Below are 20354 nucleotides of genomic sequence, written 5' to 3'. Positions count from 1 at the left end.
GGTATGAATAGGTTTAGGGATGGGTTAAAAGGTAAGGGATCGTCCAGCAGTGTATTATGTATGTGATTACAGACGTTAATTACAATGTAATTACATGAATGTATTTAATCAAGTATAAGTTCAATGTTAAAACGTGTATTTATACAATAAGCACATTGTAACAAATTATTGTTTTCAGTGTAAGTACTGTACATATTAGTTGTAATGGACTTTAAACAATGAACAGCATTTAAATCTTACTGAATATATTAGATTACACTGTTAAAACAAAATGTAATTTAATTTAATTTATCAGATATGTAAAGCTCCTAAAGCGGACAGCTGGAAACCGGTGTATCTGGGTGTAAATGACAATAGAAAAGAGCTTTTACAACTCGAACTGATATCTGATATTTACCTCTCTCCCAAAACAGTTCAAAGCAAATGAAGTCAGACAAATCCAGATAAGCCCTAGGCATCAGAGGTGGGCTTTAAGTCCAGGTGTAGTCTGGATATCGTTCCCATTCCCTGAAGGAAAACAGAACACAGACATGATCACGGCTTAACTGAACAGCTGTGTAAATGAGATACATGTAAAAGGAAAACCCTCAGAGATTATTTTTTTTTAGCCTAAGGAAGAGGATCTGGGGTCAGTTCCCATCCACTGTACTTTAAAACCAAGCTCAGAGGGGGGTCAGCACTTCAGGGACTCCTGTGCATCCAGGGGCCGTTTGTCCCATAAATACATGGTGATCTAAATGTTTGACAGACTTCCATATGATCCTGAGGAATATTCAACTAGAGACTGGTGTTTTTATAGTGGCAGGCCTGTTTCTGCAGCTTGCGTTTTTTAATTTATACTGATTCCCTTAGCAGACTATTTTATCCGAAGTGACTTCAAAATTAGCATAGTAGAAGCACTTCAAATGATGTGTGTAGATGCAGTGGCAAATCTTGGATGATTTAGCATTGTTTGAAAGTTTTTTAACAAACAAACAAATAAAAAAACAAGCAGATAGGCAAGACAAACATAAAATTAAGATAGTATTGGCAACAAGTATAAAAGCTACAACCCGGCAAGGGTGTAAAGAAGACCCAACAACTAAAGACGAATGGCTCAAATATTAGCAGAAGTTGAGGAAATGGAAAAAACTAAACATGAACTTCAATTACAAAAAAAGATCTTTGAAAAGAAATGGAGTAAATGTCTGGCTTACCCCACAACGACAATATAATTATCCATAATTTAACATTTACATAATTGTAGAAGTTGTGCATCAATAACCTTTTATTTTATTTATTTTCTTGACGAGGTTAATGTACTATGTTTATGTTTGTATGTATATATGTATACATGTATAGAATGGTGTATTGTATTTTTGTGTGTGTGTGTGTGTGTGTGTGTGTGTATATATATATATATATATATATATATATATATATATATATATATATATATATATATATATATATATATATTGCATAATTTTATTGCATAAGAATGCAATTTGGAACGCACCTTTTATTTCCACAGAATTCTGAAAAATAAGTCAAATCATTAAAAAAAATGTCCTTGAAAATTTGAGGAATGAGTCACAAGAATTTTAAGAATTTCAAGGGAAATTTAATATATGTTCAATTTAAACTCAGAATTGAGAGGAGAAAAAAGCAGAATTGTATTGTGTGATGTAAACTCAGGATTACAAGACCTAAATAATTGTGAGATATGCACATCAATTGTTATAAAAAATACTAATTGCAAAAAAGCCAATAAATTTACAATTGGAAGAAATAAAGTCAGAATTTAGAAATTTCTCTGATTGTGAGATTGTGAGATACAAACCTCAAAAATGCTAGAAAGTCAGAATTGCAAAATATCAAAAGCTAAAAAAAAAAAAAAAACTTAGGCCGTACTCACACTATGTACAGTTGCCTCTAACCGGGCCAAAGCATGCTTGTCCCCCCCTACCGTCTCCCCCGACGGCCCGCACTCACACTAATCGGGCCTGGGCACGCTTATGTCGCTCGATAATGAGCGCTCTCGCTCAGCACAGTGGAGATTTCTCTAGTTATATCGTTTCAGTCGGTTTGTTATGCAGTGACATGCAGTCAAATATTTCGCCAAACAGTCCTTAGGGATGCGGTGACACGCAGTCAGATATTTCGCCGAACAGATCCGCCACTTTTGGCGCTCATAAACAGTTATAAAGCCCTCGTGCTGCAGGAATGAGGAGGTCTGCTGAAGCCGCGCAGCTGTCATGCAGTGAGGAGTTCTCGTCTTTAATAAACTACGGCAGTTTGCGTTCACTGAACAGTAAGAATAATTAATAAATCCATATGAAACAGCCCCTTAAAAGTCACGTCTCGCTTTCAGTTCAAAGCCCAAGCTCAGGTACACCTCTTCCAACCGGGCCAGGGCCGGCCAAGTGAACCGTGCTTGAGCCTGATTCAGCGCACTCACACTTCTCAAACAATCCGGGAAACGGGCCTGGGCATGTTACGAATGGCATAGTGTGAGTAGGCCCTTAAACTTGCTTAAAAAACGTCAGAAAAGTGAGATATAAAATCAGAATTGTGATATAAAGTGTTTTTTTATATTTTATTCCATGGCAGAAGCAAGCTTACATATCTGCAGAGAGAAATATCTGTTAAAGGGACAGTTCACCCAAACATGAAAATTATGTCATCATTTTCTCATCCTCCGCTTATTCCAAACCTGTTTGAGTTTCTTCTTCTGTTGAACACAAAAGAAGATATCTAAAGAATGTTGAAATAAATCAACAATTTACTTCTTTTCCCAACATTTAAAATATCTTACTTTGTGTTTAAAAGAGAACAGAAAGCTACAAATACTTAGAAAGTGAGTAAGGAAATGTAATTGTTGGGTGAACTCTCCATTTACCCAACTGTCTCCTCATTTCCCCCACACTGTCTTGAGCCTGACAGAATGGGCTTCACAGATGTTACCGCTGACTCTTCAATTTAACATCTCCATAATCTCACAGTATCACATTCACATCAGGAAAAGACAGGATGCTTGGGAAGACAGAACGTCATGGGGATGGTCTCACATGACTGACAAATGGCAACAAAGCAATACAAAGATCTCAAATTACCAACGCTGCTCCTTTTCAGTGGGAAACAATGTCTTCTATAGTTCATTGAGGTGACTGAGGTGTGCTGGCCAGTAAAGATGGCCAGATAGTGTTTAAAGACTTAATTGTGTATGTGAAATGAAGGCAAGTCATGACTGAGGCCCCGTTTACACTAGTACGTTTTAGTTTTAAAACGGCGTTTTAGAATGAAAACGATCCGCGTCCACACTCGCGTTTTACCCAGCGTTTCTGAACTGCTCTCCGTCCACACCAAAACGCTGAAAACGCACATCACGTGACCACACAGACGCTCTCGGGCAAGCGCTGCAGCCCATGTACCCAGATGAGAGCTCTGCTAGTCGGACTTCTCATCAAGCATCTCCCGCTGGATCTAATCTCACTATATTTATTAAACGGGATATTTCATTCATCTTGTTGTCTTTATCTAACGACATATTCCCTGACTTTGGGCATTGGAATCTATTACTTGTTCTCAGGTAACGTGTTTTGGCTGAGCGCAAAGATAAGTTAATGATTAATGTAACCACGTACATTCTGTATATTGACTTATCGCTTGCCTTTATTTCCTATAATGTATAAACTTATTGTATGTTATACTTTTAAAATGGCCATTATCGATTCTTAAAACTGATACTCAGCAAAAGAGAGGGTGTGTTTCGTATTTTCACTGAAATTGAAAGGAGGCAGTTGTTATCGGCTCCGTTTTGTTATAAATATCCAGACAGTGAAGATGACGCTCATGCAGCACGGCGCCTCAACATGTCTGCTGTCTAAGTTGCTAATATTAAAATGAAAATAGGCAGTTCCTTAAATCATGTTTACATTTTATTGTTGACAAAGTGAAACAACGAAGCCAGGGTGATGTGAATGAAGTTATAAAGTACACTGTTCCCTTTGAAGATTTACCCGTGTCCTCGGTAAAGTCTGTTTTCCATATCAAACTGAGAAGAAGAGACTGCAGCCTTGATCAAACTTGCGAAGTCTGAACTTACACGGAGAAGATTCAGGACTGAACTGTGTGTTAGGCTACTTAATATTCAGGAAAAGCCCCAATCAGAGAGGCGAACGTCTGCAGCCCCGCCTCCGTTTTCAGATGTCTCCGTTTTCCATCATCCACACTGAGACGGAGCAGCAGCGTTTCAAAATGAAAACGGCCTCTCCAGCGTTTTCGAAACGCTCCGTTTTCGGCGCTCGAGAACTCCGGCGTAGTGTGGACGGTTGGCGTAACCGTAGCAAAACTTATGCGTTTTCAAACTAAAACGCATTAGTGTAAACGGGGCCTGAGGCTAGCATGCTGTGACAGCCGCTGTCTGACTCCTGGTATAAAGTTGAGTTTTTGTCAATCTGATAACAACACAAATAAAACTGTAATAATAGTCCTCTAAAGTTTTAACTTTGTCCAAAGGTGCTCATTGGATTAGCTTTCACAGAATTCAAGCAACCATATTCTTGAATGTTATGAAGACGAGAAAAGGAAAAGAGCACAATGTCATCTTTCAGTCCAGATTTTAATACAAACCCTAAGCATGCTGTGTAGTTATATGGCTATAATCAGAGCAGAAATGAAAGCTGTTGCTCTTTTTTCCCTATTCCGATGTCTCCATTGGTGTTCATATGTACATTTCATAAGCTTATTTCTCAATATTTATTCATCCATTCATTTTATTTTCAAAAAAGTCAATCATCAGTCCATTTTAGGAAGAAATAGTTTTCATTCACTATCATTAATCATGTATACTAACGATTGTCAGAGTGTGTACAGGAATTGTCCTATCATTAAACATGCAGATGATTCGGTGATTGTGAGTCACCTCCACGATCAGGATTTGGGACATGGTCCTGTTGTGGAAGAATTTACTGAGTATAAATGCAAAGTAAAACAGAAGACATGGTGATAGATTACAGGAAGGCTTCTCCTACCCCCAGCATAACAAATACTGAAGACTTGGACATTGAAATTGTTAACACACATAAATAACAAGGGGTCGCTATTGACATTAAGTTGACATTTCAATCTAACACCCAGGCTGTCAGTAAAAAAGTTCAACAAAGACAGTTTTTTTCTGAGGAAACCTAGATTGTTTCAGGTTCGTACCTCTATGATGACACTGTTTTATAAACAATTTATTGAATCTGTTTTATCTTTCTGCATTGTAGCTTGGTACAGTAGTCTGAGTGTGTCAAGTAAGAACAGGTTTAGTAGCCTGATGAAGGTGGCAGGCAAGATCATCGGTTTTAACCAAATTGGTCCAATGGTGATTTACCATGACTATGTTTTGAAGAGAGTTCAGGGTATCCTATGCACCCCGGATTACCCATTATACTCTGTGTTTCAGCTGCTGCCCACAGGACGTTGATTTAGAGTTCCTATTTGCAGGACAAATAGAACTAATAATTATTTTATAATGGTGGCCATTAAGCCATTAAATGAGTCCAGCGGGGAGAGAGATGCACCTACATAATGATGCATAGTATGTTGTGTTGTGTGGTAATATTTTATTAATGTGTACATGGAATTTCACCTGTGTTATGGCATCTTGCTGCAATTTTAGTTTCCCTAAACAGAATAATGAAGTTGAGTCTGACTCTGAGTATTTACGTTTTATTTTCAGAGACAGATAATGTATGTTTCAGGTAACGTAATGTCCCTTATCCAACTATCAGTGGATCTCCAATGGCTTTTCTGACGTAACGGTTAACCTAGCCTACGTGACATAACGCTAGCAAGATATTTTCAGTAAAATAAGTAATAATAAGTAAGTTGTTCGGGGCTCAAAACACTGATCTAGTGATTTTTTTGATGCGTGGCTCATTGCAGGAAGTCGTGCTGTTTATTTCAACTTACCTTCTAATGTCCGTTGATGTTTTTATCTTGCAGTAATTACTGTAAATTTTGTGAGCTTCTGAGTTAAGCTCCTCAATACTCTGGGAAGCAAGTATGATGACGGATGTCTTAAGCTCGCCTTCACTTGATCTATATGGAAATGTAATTGGGTGGTAGTTCGGTTTAAAAAAAACAAACCTAAAATGATCGGCCAACACTGATGAAGCTATATTTAATTGACAGAAAAGGATTAATAGTACCAAAAGTCCCTTTAATGCAAGTAATTTCACTCTGCGGCCATCTTTTAAAATATGCCCAGGCATTCTGTTTAAATGTGGGAACATCTCTTAAAAATTGCTTGCCAAGCTGACGACTGAATTTCATATTAGAAATCACCAATGAAATTAAACAATAACTGTTTCTTTAGTTTTATTTCTAAAAGTCCAAATCACTCAAAATCTGCAGAAACTCATGCCTGGACCGAGCTCCTCCCCTATAAAATCGTTCATCTATATCGATCGATGATTGGCTCCTGTACTAGAAGCAAAGAGACCCAATAGAATGTTCCATTGCAACAGCAGCGCCCAGCAACAGCCCTGAATTTTGCCATTTTTGAGTGAAAGTGATCGGCCGTCCATCGGATCTCATTACTGTTGCGATGGCAAGCAGCTGCTTTGTTTTTTTGTTATTTATTTAAAAAGCGCATTAAAGCTGAGATACAAGCTAAAAGATGACAATACAACACTTATTATCACAATCATCAGCACTTTTAATAGTTTATTTTACAGACTTTTAATATGCTGTTGTTCTATTGGAGTGTTCATTCCCAAATGGCCGCCAAGCCCTCTAGTGGCTGTTTCCCAAATTACACTAGAGTGTCGCCTCTTGGTCATTCTAAGCTCTTTGCTAGAAGGCAGGCTTCATTTAAAAAATAGCAATCGATGATTGGCTCCTGAATTTGTAGGCGGGCTTTATTCAGCATATTGACCATAACACTTTTCCCATTCAAAAAGATACGAGCGAGAGCGATAGTCTTTTGTAATTCATAAGTAAAAGAGAAATAGCATCAAAAAAGTGTCATTAAAATAGAGCTGAAATATGGCACTGCACCTAAAACAAATCATAACACCAGATGTGGTGATAAAAAGGGCCTTAACCCCAAAAAAGATTTTTCCACAAATAATAACTATATTTAATCTATTTTGTCTTCACAGGAGTAGAGCCGGATCACGAATATGAATATGAATTCACTGATACTCCAGAGTTTGACTACAATACAACATTTGAGTACAGCTTCTTTAGTAAGTTTTAGTTTTATCATCATTACATAACACACTTTTCACATGTAGCATGAGGTTTGTTTCAGCTTTATAAATGTATATGAAAGTATTTCAACGTATAGAGTCAATGTCAGATTAAATAAAACAGCAGAGTTAGAGAAGCTATGCTGCATTCCAGTCCAATTTCTCATGCTTGCTAACTTCCCTCCGTCTCAAAAACTCAGATGTCACTGATTATGTTATGCAAGTGTCCACTATTGGCAGAACATATGAATGGGTTTAAATGGAATGCCCTAAATCCTTGAACACTTTTTTGGGACAAATAGGTACTGGGGTGGACATATGAGTTTCACTCCCTTGGTCAAAATAGAGACATCAAGGGTGTAAACATCCCTCATTTACTTGACAAAGTGGAACGCACTTTAAATGGCAGCGGGGAGCCCACTGAGGGCAAAGTGCTCTTGGACGAACTGTCATAGGTCATTGGTCCCCTACACTGTTAACGATTTTGTAAATTACACAGTTTTTAACTGTAATATGAACTGTATTTTACTGTAGGACACTTATGCCGTATGTTATAACTAGGCCCACACGGAATCTGCGCGCAAAATTCCGCAGATTTTCTGCAGAATTCTGCAGATTTCTGCAGATTTTTAGCCCATTATTAATTCTGTTTATTTACTTGAGTAAATGTGTAAATCTGAATTTATTCAGTTTTTATTCAGTAATGTATTACTTTTTATTTATTTTGTTAAGGTTTAAGTTATGATACCCCGCAGGATACTCCCAAAATAATTCCGCAGAAATCCGCAGATTTTTACCAAAGTTCTCTGCAGAAATAGCAAAAAATTCCGTCTGGCTCTAGTTATAACTATATTTTAACGTTGCATTGTGAAAATTACTGTATATTTTAAAGATATACATACAGTTCTGTAAATACACATACAGCAAGATAAATGGTGCTGTAAATGTAAATATAGTATTGTTGCTGCTATTGATTTACAGTAAGTTACTGGCGAAATGTTAATTGTGTGGTTATCTAAACAATCAGATTAAGGGTGTATGGGTTACCCGACCACAACCTGAGCATGATTTATTATCTTCATGATGTAGGATTAATGACTCAAAAGAATGCTTAAGCCTAAAATTTACTGCAAAGTATACTCAATTTGATAGCAGGAATGAACGCGAAAGATTCATCCTCATCCAAATAGTTTGAAATTTGTCTTTTCAAAAGTTATGAGGGATTAAAATACTCTTTTCTACACCTAAAAGTCTTTGCATTCATTTAAAAACTCTATTTCACACATGCACTGTTAAACAAAGGAGTAAATTGTTTTTGTTATATTCCAAATGTTGTTTATCTCAAAATTAGCCAAATTTATAATGCTTTACTACACATTATTACTACACAAAATACATGTTTTTTGTAGGTAAACCATGGTAACTATGAAGTAAACAAGTCAAATAAGTTAATCTTTGTCATTCTAAGCCAAAAACATGGTATATTTTAGATGTAGTAAAACTGTGGTTAATTTTCATAAGGGCTAATGAATGCATTTTAAACCAACAGTGTCATAAAACAAGTCATACCCTGTCAAACCCAAATGTTAAGGTAACTCAAACCATTTGAGGAAACTGACTGCAACAAACTATTAAAGTTCAAAAACTAATCCGAATGAGTACTGTGAACTTAATCCATTTGAGTAAATGAAGCAATTTAAGCACAGTAAAACCCAATTAGTAAAGAGAGCTCAAACCAACTGAGTACTGTTAAACACAATAAGACAACTCAAACTGTCTGACTGCTACAAACCATTTGAGTTGAAAATCTAATCTATATGAGTACTGTGAACTTACTCCATTTAAGTTCAGTAAAAAGGTATTTAATTAACTCATTACCTTCAATAACTTTAGTTCAAAACTCTTTTTAAATGAGTGGAATTAACTTTTAGTCAATTTTGAGTTCACTACACTCAATTTATTAAATAAAGTTGACTGTTGGGTTTTACAGTGTACAGGTTTACAGTTTACTTTGCTTTTTAGATGTATAATAATTTACATATTATGAATATCTTTAATAGATCGTGTCATCATTTCAAATAGTTCATAGAAATGAGTGAAAGGAGAACGTGAAAACTAGAAAGCCTAATGTATGGCTCAAAGTTTAGGGTTGGTAAGATTTTATCAGCTCTATTTTTGAAAGAAAAACAAAACTTAAATTCATAAAGGATGAAGTAACTGGATCAAAAACAGCATTTATAATATCACAAATGTTTCAAATTACGTTCATTTGAACTTTCTATTCATCAAAGTGTTTCTCAGTTTTCACAAAACTGCACAAATGTTTTCAGCATTGATGATAATAAGAAACATTTTTTGGCATAAAATCAGCACATTACAATAATTTCCAAAGAAACATGCAAGACTGAAAACTGGAATAAATGATGCTGAAAATTCAGCTTTGAATCACCAAACATTTAAACAGTAATGTATGTAATTATGTACTGGCATGAAACATAACCACTGCTCTTTTTTATAATCTGCTGTATCTCTTGATCAGGCAATGTTAGCAGTGAAGATCTAGAGAAGTTTTTAAAGGGAGAAGAGCTGTACACTGAAGGAGAAACAAGCTTTACAGAATCAGAAACAGATGGACGGGTGCATCAAGAAAAGCCCACCGAACCCCCAGTCATGTTTGAGAGTCAGGTATTTCTCAAACCATTTCAGATGCATCAGAACATGCTGAATAGACAAAAACACTCGCAGCCGATACATTATGAAGTCTTGAGTAATGTGGTTCATCTCTCCTGCCACATAAAGGCCTTGTGTCTGAGGTGGGATTGTGAAACGAGGCTGTTTTACTTTATCATTTATGTGGGCGGACAAAACTCCTCCACACTGATCCGAAAAGCAGGTCAGATGTTCAGCATCTTAAACCCTGCCTTTCCAAAATGACAAACAAACCCGCTTAATAATACAAAACAGCTATCATCTGTGAAAAAAGGGGAGAAATATGTCACTGACCTGTTCGTACACCCCAGAAAAAGAAACAAACATTGTGAAACCCAGAGCTGCTGAACTTTTCAAATGTCTGGATGATTTCATAACTACAGTATTCATAAAACACATATGGTCATTAGAAATCAAATAGCTCTCTCTATATGAAATGCTGAGAAAATATCACCAGGGAGTGATATTTACGTTCAATGAGTGCAATAAAACTCCGCTAGGTGAAATGTCTCTATTTTATTAGTCTCACAAGCAGTGGTGGAAGGAGTACTGAAAAACCATGCTCAACTAAAAGTACCATTACTTGCCAACAAATTGTAGTGCAAGTAGTGTAAAAGTATCTGTTCATTCATTCATTTTCTTTTTGGCTTAGTCCCTTTATTAACCAGGGGTCGCCAACTTATCCAGCACATGTTTTATGAAGCAGATGCCCTTCCAGCTGCAACCCATCACTGGGAATCACCCATAAACTCGTATTCACACAAATACACTCCGGGCAATTTAGCTTACCCAATACATCTATAGCCCATGTGTTTGGACTGTGGAAACCGGAGCATCCGGAAGAAACCCACACCAACACGGGAGAACATGCAAACTCCACACAGAAATGTCAACTGACCCAGCCAAGGCTCGAACCAGTGACCTTTCTTGCTGTAAGGCGACAGTGCTACTTTTATAAAATACTTAAAGGCTGTGAGTAGCTAGTATAATGCTGTGAAAGGTTGATGCTGTGCACGTATCTGTGATCATATGTTAATGCTAGGGTTATGCATTTTGACTGCTGACATGAAGCTGTTAGTGTCCAGCAGGGCATATCATGATTTTACCAAGTACGATGCGATCCTGGATTAACATCTGTGTTGATCCTGAAACATTATTTGTGTTCAAAAATGTAATCCATAACCCATTCCCAACCCCTAAACCCAACCATAACTCATTTAATCATTCCTTCATTCATTCATTTTCTTTTTGGCTTAGTCTCTGTATTAATCAGGGGTCGCTACAGTGGAATGAACCATCAACACACACACACACACACACACACACACAATGGCCAATTTAGTTTATCCAATTTGCCTGTACCACATGTCTTTAGACTGTGGGGGAAACCGGAGCACCTGGAGGAAACCCACGCAAACAGGGGGAGAACCATAACATAACTGTAAATTATTATTCCCAAAATCAGAGAGAAATAATAGTTGAATAACAATAATGTAGAAGTGCATAAACCATAAATATAAAACTATAAGCCTAAACATAACATAAACTGTAAATTTATCCTTTAATTCTGATTGGCTGATTGGAATCTTGTTCCATTATCAACATAGAGGTTAATCCAGGAACATGTCCTATTTGGTGAAATCAGGTTGGCGTCCAGCAGGTGGCGCCAAAAACCAACTTCATGCAGCTCAAATAGAATACATACAATTTGTTTTGAAAACGTAACATTCTGTAGTGCATGTGGGCATTGCGCGTAATGATTTAGCATCTTCTTGGACACTTTGTAATGCTTCTATGCTGTACATGTGGATTTATAAAGCTTCTGTGTCTTGAGGTCAGTCTGTTGGATGCAGTGTTGGCAGATATAGCCGATTTTTTCCAGCCCAAAAGCTATTTAAAACTCGCCCAAATGCACAAATATCATCCAAAATATTCATTCATTCATTCATTCATTCATTCATTCATTCATTCATTCATTCATTCATTTTCTTTTCAGCTTAGTGCCTTTATTAATCAGGGGTTGAACCATCATCTTATCCAGCATATTTTTTACACAGCGGATGCCCTTCCAGCTGCAACCCAGTACTGGGAAACACCCATACGCTCTCATTCACACACATTTAGCTTACCCAATTCACCTATAGGGTATGTCTTTGGACTTGTGGAGGAAACCCAGGAAGAAAATGAATGAATTTATGAACCACACAGCAACCAACACCAACAGTCACAGAACCACAATATATTGAAATTACACAATAGTAAACCAGACCACATCAAAACACTGCACCCCTCCCACCCACACACTGCATTTATAGTTGTGTAGATCACACTACCTATTGGATATTGTAGATTTAAATTGTTTAAAGATGAATTTTAAATAGTTTATAAATGCTTTACCTTAAAATTATATCTAGCTATTATTTTATTGATTTATTATTTTATTCACACTATTATGAATTATTAATTAATTAATTAATATTATTTAACGATTTTTTGACTCTGATAATAAGTATGAGAACAAGAGACAGACAAGAATTTGCTAAATGTGTCAGGCCAACAATTAGATGCAGAACAGGAGGCTGAAGAACTCAGCTGAACGTCTTATTGGGACAAAGGCATCAACAAACACAGATGTTGGCGTCACTACTAACTAAATGTAGTAGGAGCAAAATTTGTTTTAAAACCGCCCAAATTTGGTCAAAGATATATATTTTTTACCTACACAATACAATTCAAACTCACCCAATCTAGCAACACTGGTCCAATGTGATTTTTCTATGCGCAATCTGAGTCACAGAACTGATTATTTTACTCAGCCAATCAATGAAGACAAAATAAAATAAAGTAGGGATTGAAGGCTGAAGGAAAATAGTGGAGAAAAAGTACTGATACAGAGCTATTCATTCATTTTCCCTCAGCTTTGTCCCTTATTTATTAGAGGTTGCCACAGCAGAATGAACCGCCAACTATTTCAGCATATGTTTTATGCAGTGGATACCCTTCCAGCTGCAACCCAGTACTGGGAAACTCCCAAACACTCTTGCATTCTCACACACACACACACACACACATGCGCACTACAGCCAATTTAGTTTTTAATTCTCCTATAGCGCATGTCTGTGCACTGTGGCGGGAACCAGAGCACCCGAAGGAAACTCCAACACTGCAAGAACATGCAAACTCCACGCAGGAATGCCCAGCTGGGACTCAAACCAGCAACAGTGTTAACCACTGAGCCACCGTGCCACCCTGATATTAAACAAAAAACGTATAAAACATGTTAAAACTATTTACTAAAGTACAATTCCTAAGAAAAAAAGTACTGAATACAATAGTTTGCGTATTTCACTACTTTACGCCACTGCTCTCGAGGCACTACGGACCTGCTGACTCATCAAACTATAGGAGTGAACATGAATGTAAACAGGTGTCCTGATTATTTTAAGATCAGCGCTCCATCTGCTTCTTATCCTCTTGTGTTGGGAAGTTAAACAATAGCTCTGCTCTGCATTAAAGGAAAGCATCTGCAAATAGAGGAAATGCGGAGGGGGAGACGCTCCCAGCAGTGCAATAGTGAACCTATATACACATGCACATTTAATTAAACAACCTAATAAGTTTACAGCATCTTCTGAACTCCTGTGTAAAAATAAATGAGATACATTTGCAACATCCGCTTTAAGACCACAATGGAAAAACCCTCTGTCATACTGCTCCACATACACTGTATATACTGTAATATATACTGTACATTTACTTTAAACACACAAAAGCACAAGATAATTTAGTATTATACTACAGGGCTGTTGAAGGCCTGATTCAGCAGTGCACTGACACAATGCCTTTTTTCATTATAATTTCAGGCATCTCGATCATCACCCGCATGTCTCCTTCTTACTTTGGTTGTAATGGTTCATCATCTGCTCAGACTGTTATAGCAGACCCAGTGAGTACTACAGGATCCCGTCATACAATCTGGACAGGTGAGTAAAATACCTGAATCCAAATTAAAAGTCAAGAACTTCAGGTTTATAATGTGAAGACAATCCCCTTTAAATGATAAAAAGGTATGAATTACACATTTCTACAGCAACTCTACTTTTTTACTCTTCAGAAAAGCAAAAGAAATCTTTCTTCTAAATTTGTGATCACAATTATGACTTTATTCCCTTTAAAACTGTTCAACTAATGCTAATCCTGAGATTATAGTTTTTTAATGGAGAAAAAAAGCAGAATTCTTGTGTTCTAAATTTATGATTTTTTAAATAATCTGTTTATGTTGAAATTCAGACATTTCACCCCTTAAAATTGTGAAGAATTTTTTTTTTATTGCAGGCTTTTCGCCTTCAAACTGATATAAAAAGGTAGCAATATTTATATATTCATTCATTTTCCCTCAACTTAGTTCCTTGATTCATCAGAGGTCACCACAGCGGAATGAACCGCCAACTTATCCAGCATATGTTTTACACACTGGATGCCCTTCCAGTATATATATATACATACAGTTGAAGTCAGAATTATTAGCCCCCCTAAATTATTAGACCGCTTGTTTATTTTTTCCCCAATTTCTGTTTAAGGGAGAGCAGATTTTTTCAACACATTTCTAAACATAATAATTTTAATAACTCATCTCTAATAACTGATTTATTTGAACTTTACCATGATGACTGCAGATAATATTTTACAAGATATTTTTTAAGACACTTCTATACAGCTTAAAGTGACATTTAAAGGCTCAACTAGGTTAATTAGGTTACCTAGGCAGGTTAGGGGAATTAGGCAAGTTATTGTATAACAGTGGTTTGTTCTGTAGATTATTGAGAAAAAATATAGCTTAAAGAGGCTAATATTTTGTCCCTAAAATGGTTCGTAAAAAATTCAAAACTGCTTTTATTCTAGCCGAAATAAAACAAATAAAACTTTCTCCAGAAGAAAAAATGTTATCAGACATACTGTGAAAAATTTCCTTGCTCTGTTAAACATAATTTGGAAAATATTTAAAAAAGAAGCAAAAAAATTGAAGGGGGCTAATAATTCTGACTGATATTATATATATATAGGTTTTTATGAAATATGTTACTTTCCTCCCAGCTCTCCCCTATACATCAATGTAAAGCTTATTTATTCATTTATTATCAATCTAGGAATTGTCCATGGTCACATGTATATAAACATAATTATTTAAATAGTCTTCAGAGTCTTTAAACATTAGCATGTGATTCTCTATGCCGCCTGCAGAGGGCACCCATACATCAGTGCTGTAGCTTATGTGGTTTACTGCTAGAAGGGATACAGCTGCAATAGAAAGATAACAAGAATTATTTACATCCTTTATTAAATTTACCATTTATTGTATTTTATTAACATCAACCCCAACACTGTAAAATATCTGTAAATAAGCATTTTTTCATATTGTGTGATTCATGTTTCTATTTTTTCCCATTTATTTATAATTTTGATATGCATTTTGGGAGCTTAATCTTTCTTCCAACAACATTTAAAACTTTGAAAATTTAATTAATTTTTTTTATCTTTAAAAAAAACTATATATATTTCTAATAGTTTAAAGTGATTTATTGTCTGGGTTGGCGTTGTACATTACACTACAAAAATCTTGTTTTACACTGCCAGTACATTTTATTTTATTTTATTTTAAACACTTATATCTTTATATGTATTATTTCTTATCAATTATATTATTTCAAACTACTAAAATATCACTTTGTTAAACTGTGGATTTAAATTTTCAACATCAAAAGTCGACAGAGCAGAGATCAACGTCCCATAATGCAATTTAAGACACTTGTAAATCACAAAATGCAGAACCCGATCATCACGGTAATGTACCAGTAATTATACAGTCTTATTCAAATGATTGAATAAATTATTAATTAAACAGTTTTTTAAAGCCCACCCCAACACCTCACAAGTCATGTGAAAATATTAAATAATAAATAACAAAAATTGATGCTATATTGATGCTATGTGTCTGCAGCTGTATCCCTTCTAGACGTTACCATTGTTGTATTGGTGTAACAGCACACAGAGGGCAATATCAGCAGCAGCGTATTGGGATTTGAAGTGATTGTCTGAAAGCTCTAGAATTGAAAAGGTTCAGACTTCTTGCCCCTCATTACGCTCCAGTACATTGCTTTTTATGTGCCGTCCTGCCCTCTGCTCTCATCATGAGCCAATAAACAAACGATAACATCTTTTAATATTTTAGGCTCAGTTGCTTTCTCTTTTCTATTACTCCAGGAGTCCAGAAGGAGGAGGAAGAGCAGATGGACAGATAACCTGAGCGAAAGACTTTTGGATGACACACATGCACACTCACGCACCCTCAAAAACAGCAGTGGATCCATGACAAACCATGACAACACATGGCTTGCAAGCTGTAAATGAAAAGACACATTGTTCACCATTCTTAGTCACCGAAAAACAAGCGCACAGAGGTCAGAGGTCTCATAGGCTGGAATATGGATGTGAAATGGGGCTAAACTAAATGACAGGGTCTTTTGTGGTTATTCTTTCAGGCTGAGCACGAGCATAACAAAGAAGCTGAGGAAAAACAGGATTTTTCCCCCTTTTTTTGGTTAATGAACAGATGTAGAAATGAATGCGCAGTCCGTCCACTGTCATGTCAAACAATGCAGGCTCTTTTATGACAAAAAAAAGCAATGGAATTTCAATTCACCTGTCCCATTTATTGGATTTTTTTAGTTTGAAAGCATACTTTTAAATATATTGTGGACATCCTTTGTCGTGACAAAATGCACCAAAGCTTGCAAAAACAGACCAATCATTCATAATACATCATGTACACGCACTAATATAATATATTACGCAGTTTAATATTTAAAGGGACAGTTCATTCAAAAGTTAACCGTGCTGTTGATTTGTTAAGCAGTGTTGAGTGCGATTTCCTATAAAAGTAAATAGATACCGTAATTAAATGGCTTTTCTGCTAAAAAAAGTTAAATTTAAGGGATTAAGGGAATTTTTAGGGTAACTTAACTACAGTAACATAATGTGCTTGCCTTAAATGTACATAAATTCAACAGTTCTGCATAAATCAATTTAGAGAAGAATTATTTTGTTGTTATACCACAATTTTGCTGAATAATTCTGTTTCTCCACTAAAAATAGTGATGTTTATCAAGACAACTTCAGAAATTAGTTAATCACGATAGCTGGTATGAATTCAGAAAAGTAGAGTAATTATCCACTCACCGGCCACTTTATTAGGTACACCTTGCTAGTACCGTGTTGGACCCACTTTTGCCTTCAGAACTGCCTTAATCCTTTGTGGCAGAGATTCAACAAGATACCGGAAATACTCCTCAGAGATTTTGGTCCATATTGACATGATAGCATCACACAGTTGCTGCAGATTCATCGGCTGCACATCCATGATGCGAATCTCCCATTCCACCACATCCCAAAGGTGCTCTATTGGATTGAGTTCTGGTGACTGTGGAGGGCATTTGAGTACAGTGAACTCATTGTCATGTTCAAGAAACCAGTCTGAGATGATTCACGCTTTATGAGGTTGTGCGTTTTCCTGCTGGAAGTAGCTATCAGAAGATGGGTACATTGGGGTCATAAAGGGATGGACATGGTCCGCAACAATACTCAGGTAGGCTGTGGCGTTACCACGATGCTCAATGGTACTAATGGGCCCAAAGTGTGCCAAGAAAATATCCCCAACACCATTACACCACAACCAGCAGCCTGAACCGCTGATACAAGGCAGGATGGATCCATGCTTTCATGTTGCTGATGCCAAATTCTGACCCTACCATCCATATGTCGCAGCAGAAATCGAGACTCATCAGACCAGGCAACGTTTCTCCAATCTTCTATTGTCTAATTTTGGTGAGCCTGTGTGAATCGTAGCCACAGTTTCCTGTTCTTAGCTGAAAAGAGTGGCACCCAGTTTGGTCTTCTGCTGCTGTAGCCCATCCGCCTCAAGTTTGGATGTGTTCTTGTGTTCAGAGATGCTCTTCTGCAGACCTCTGTTGTAACGAGTGGTTATTTGAGTTACTGTTGCCTTTCTATCAGCTGGAACCAGTCCATTAGGCCATTCTCCTCTGACCTTTGGCGTCAACAAGGCATTTGTGCCCACAGAACTGCCAATCACTGGATATTTTCTCTTTTTCAGACCATTCTCTGTAAAGCCTAGAGATGGCTGTGCATGAGTGTGTGTGCGTAAGTGCTAGTAGATCAGCAGTTTCTGAAATACTCAAACCAGCCCGTCTGGCACCAACAACCACGCCACTTTCAAAGTCACCTAAATCCCCTTTCTTCCCCATTCTGATGCTCAGTTTGAACTGCTGCAGATCGTCTTAATCATGTCTACATGCCTAAATGCATTAAGTTTCTGCCATGTGATTGGCTAATTAGAAATTTGCATTAACAAGCAGTTGGACAGGTGTACCTAAAAAAGTGGCCGGTGAGTGTTTATATATTGTTTATAAATGTTTATATATTTGTCGGGATATTTTGCAACAAAAAAGGAAAAAAAAGAAAGATTTTTCAACTACAGAAGGTTAGATTTGTCCAACAAATAGACTTTGGAAAGAAAGTGATGATAAATGGCATATGGAGTCATTGCTTTTAAGTACAACATTTTTAAAAGCCCTATTTGACTCGAATGAATTAAGAGTTTAATTTCTATCCCCTATGCATTGAGATTCATAGGGATTTTAAGTGGAATTAAGTCAAGTAATGTAAATACTTTTACACAAAGTAAAGAGAAAAGTGTTTATATTTTAATAATGTAATTAGTAATAATTATTTTTTTAAACTTACCCAATACTGTGTGTTAGTGACTAAAGGCGAATTTTATTTTCAATTGTGCTGCTTGGAGATTCATAAAAAGCAAGTCAGTTGCTACCAGCCCTTTAAGAGAAAAAAAACAACAAACAAACAAAAACAAAAAAACAAAACTAAAAGAATGCCTGTGTCTCCTAATGATACTTTGAAGAATTACAAGCTTATGCAAAACATTTCGTAATATCAATTCATAAAACATTGGTTTAAAAAGTGCATCATCAGAAGTCACAGGTATTAAATCTGCTTTGCCTGTACATGTTTTTTTACTCTCAAAGTGCCAATACACACTAGTTTATGGTGAACTGCCCCTTTAAATAAACATAAGGAACACATTCAGTAAAAAAAAAAAAAAAAACTCTACAATCAAGCTTTTCTAGTCATCTAAAGCATCCTGACCTCTTGCAGATATTACATATAGGCACTTTCCACTGCACTTCTAAGCCTCACTATTTCCTCAGTAATTCAAGCACGTTTTTATAATTATTTTGTAATGGATTTATTGTTTTTAACAAAAAGGCATGGTGAACTTCACCAAAAATGCACATGAACTTGTAAGTCAATTGAGCTTTTTTATGTGTTGTTTTAAATACTGAATAAATATTTTTTCAAGTAACACACTGCTGCCTTATCATCTGTGTGAATTCAAGATTTTATTCTGGATATCATCATCAGCTTTTAAATCTGACCATAGACCACAAAACCAGTCATATTGGTCCAGTTTTGGAAACTGAGATTCATTCATTTATCCACTTTCCTTAGGCTTAGTCCCTTTTTTATCAGGGTTGCCAAAGCAGACTGCCCTTACAGCCGCAACCTAGTACTGGAAAACACCCATTCACTCCCTCATTCACACACACACACTCATTCACTATGGCCAGTTCTGTTCATCCAATTCACCTATATTGCATGTGTTTGGACTGTGGGAGAAACCGGAGCACCAGGAGGAAACCCACGCCAACACAGGGAGAACATGCAAACTCCACACAGAAATGCCAACCGGCCCCAGAAGGGACTCGAACCAGCAACCTTCTTACTGTAAGACGGCTAACCACTGAGCCACCGTCCCACCCGAAACAGATTTATACATCATTTATTCATTAATTTTCTTGTCGGCTTATTCCCTTTATTAATCCAGGGTCGCCAAAGCGGAATGAACCGCCAATTTATCCAGCACGTTTTTGCACAGCGGATGCCCTTCCAGCCGCAACCCATCTCTGGGAAAGATTTATACATCATATAAAAGGAAAATGAATATACTTTATATACTGTACCGTTTGTTCACAGTATATTATACCGTATTACCGCGTTTTTAACATTTTCAACGTGGCTTAAGACGCAATATGAGAATATAAAGAGTTAACCAGGTACATTACAAGCGGTTGCAAGTAACAAAACACAATTAAATACATCATTTGCAAGCTAGAGAAAACAAGGACGCAGCTATGGTAATGCACTTACTCACACTTGTGAAATGGAGGAAGAAACTGATCCATAATCCACTGATCCATGTACTGACAAAGTGCCTTACATCAAAAGTTCTGATCCTTCGTTTAACAAACGGCCAACAAATGCCCAGTTGTA

The 20354-nt window shown here is 36.6% G+C and overlaps 1 protein-coding gene across 2 annotated transcripts in view; it reads left to right on the top strand.

Annotated features, from left to right (window-relative positions):
- Positions 1–19390, top strand: part of si:ch211-191i18.2 — a 30486-nt gene extending 11096 nt beyond the window's left edge. The window contains 5 exon segments of one of the 2 annotated variants that reach the window (NM_001045041.2): positions 7134–7220; positions 9763–9908; positions 13796–13915; positions 16194–17153; positions 18417–18446. In NM_001045041.2, coding sequence (NP_001038506.1) covers positions 7134–7220; positions 9763–9908; positions 13796–13870 — 308 coding nt within the window. In that variant the 3' untranslated portion in view covers positions 13871–13915; positions 16194–17153; positions 18417–18446. 2 annotated transcript variants of the gene reach the window in all.
- Positions 19391–20354: the final 964 nt, after the last annotated feature.

The sequence above is a fragment of the Danio rerio genome, chromosome 19 (genome assembly GCF_049306965.1).
Source record: "Danio rerio strain Tuebingen ecotype United States chromosome 19, GRCz12tu, whole genome shotgun sequence".
NCBI classification, from domain to species: domain Eukaryota; kingdom Metazoa; phylum Chordata; class Actinopteri; order Cypriniformes; family Danionidae; genus Danio; species Danio rerio.
Note: the sequence above shows the minus strand (reverse complement) of the source record. Positions and strands in the feature narration are given on the sequence as shown.